This window comes from Galeopterus variegatus, unplaced genomic scaffold (genome assembly GCF_000696425.1).
Source record: "Galeopterus variegatus unplaced genomic scaffold, G_variegatus-3.0.2 Scaffold2900, whole genome shotgun sequence".
In the NCBI taxonomy this organism is placed as follows: domain Eukaryota; kingdom Metazoa; phylum Chordata; class Mammalia; order Dermoptera; family Cynocephalidae; genus Galeopterus; species Galeopterus variegatus.
In genome coordinates, this window is record NW_007729011.1 from 162,255 (window position 1) to 163,373 (window position 1,119).

General features: G+C 40.0%; 1 protein-coding gene across 1 annotated transcript in view; it reads left to right on the forward strand.

Annotated features, from left to right (window-relative positions):
• LOC103599284 (olfactory receptor 13C3) overlaps nt 1-790 on the forward strand; it is a 5,176-nt gene extending 4,386 nt beyond the window's left edge. The window contains exon 2 of the mRNA XM_008583397.1: nt 1-790. Within this exon, the coding sequence (XP_008581619.1) occupies nt 1-790 (790 nt within the window).
• The last annotated feature ends 329 nt before the right edge of the window (nt 791-1,119 follow it).

Consider the following 1,119-nt stretch of genomic DNA (forward strand, 5'->3'; position numbering starts at 1 on the left):
TCTTCACACTCCCATGTACTTCTTCCTGGGCAATCTCTCTTTCCTGGATATCTGCTATACAGCCTCCTCTGTCCCCTCAACATTGGTGAGCTTAATCTCAAAGAAAAGAAACATTTCCTTCTCTGGATGTGCAGTGCAGATGTTCTTTGGGTTTGCAATGGGATCGACAGAATGTTTGCTTCTTGGCATGATGGCTTTTGACCGCTATGTGGCCATCTGTAACCCTCTAAGATACCCCATCATCATGAGCAAGGTGGTGTACATACTGATGGCTTCTGTGTCATGGTTCTCTGGTGGAATCAACTCAATTGTGCAAACATCTCTTGCCATGCAGTTGCCTTTCTGTGGGAATAACATTATCAATCACTTCACATGTGAAATATTAGCTGTCCTTAAGCTAGCTTGTGCTGATATATCCCTCAATATTATCACCATGGTGATATCAAATATGGTCTTCCTGGTTCTTCCACTGCTGGTCATTTTTTTCTCCTACATGTTCATCCTCTACACCATCTTGAGAATGAACTCAGCCACAGGGAGACACAAGGCCTTTTCTACCTGCTCAGCTCATCTGACTGTGGTGATCATATTTTATGGTACCATCTTCTTCATGTACGCAAAACCCAAGTCTCAAGACCTGATTGGGCAAGACAAGTTGCAAACTTCTGACAAGCTCATTTCTCTGTTTTATGGGGTAGTGACCCCCATGCTGAATCCTATAATCTATAGTTTGAGGAATAAGGATGTAAAAGCTGCTGTAAAATATCTGCTGAACCGAAAACCTATTTAATAAGAACACCAGGAAATGTATATCTTTGTATAATAGGCACAAAGTTACACTCCTAGGTAAATCAGTAAGAACTATTTTTTAGAAACCATGGTTAAGGAAAGATATTTTAATTTTTGCTTTCACTAGCCCTGTTCAGCTTGAATTACTGGGAACTATAGTTTGCAACAAACAGCTTTCAACATGTCCTGATTCAGATTTCACAAACACAATGAATTCTATTAGAATCTCATCCCTGGTGATATCTGAAATGAGTGCTTCTGCTGCTCTGTGTGGAAACATAGTGAAAAACAATTACGCATCATCTTTGGAAATAAAGAGGCAAGAGTAAA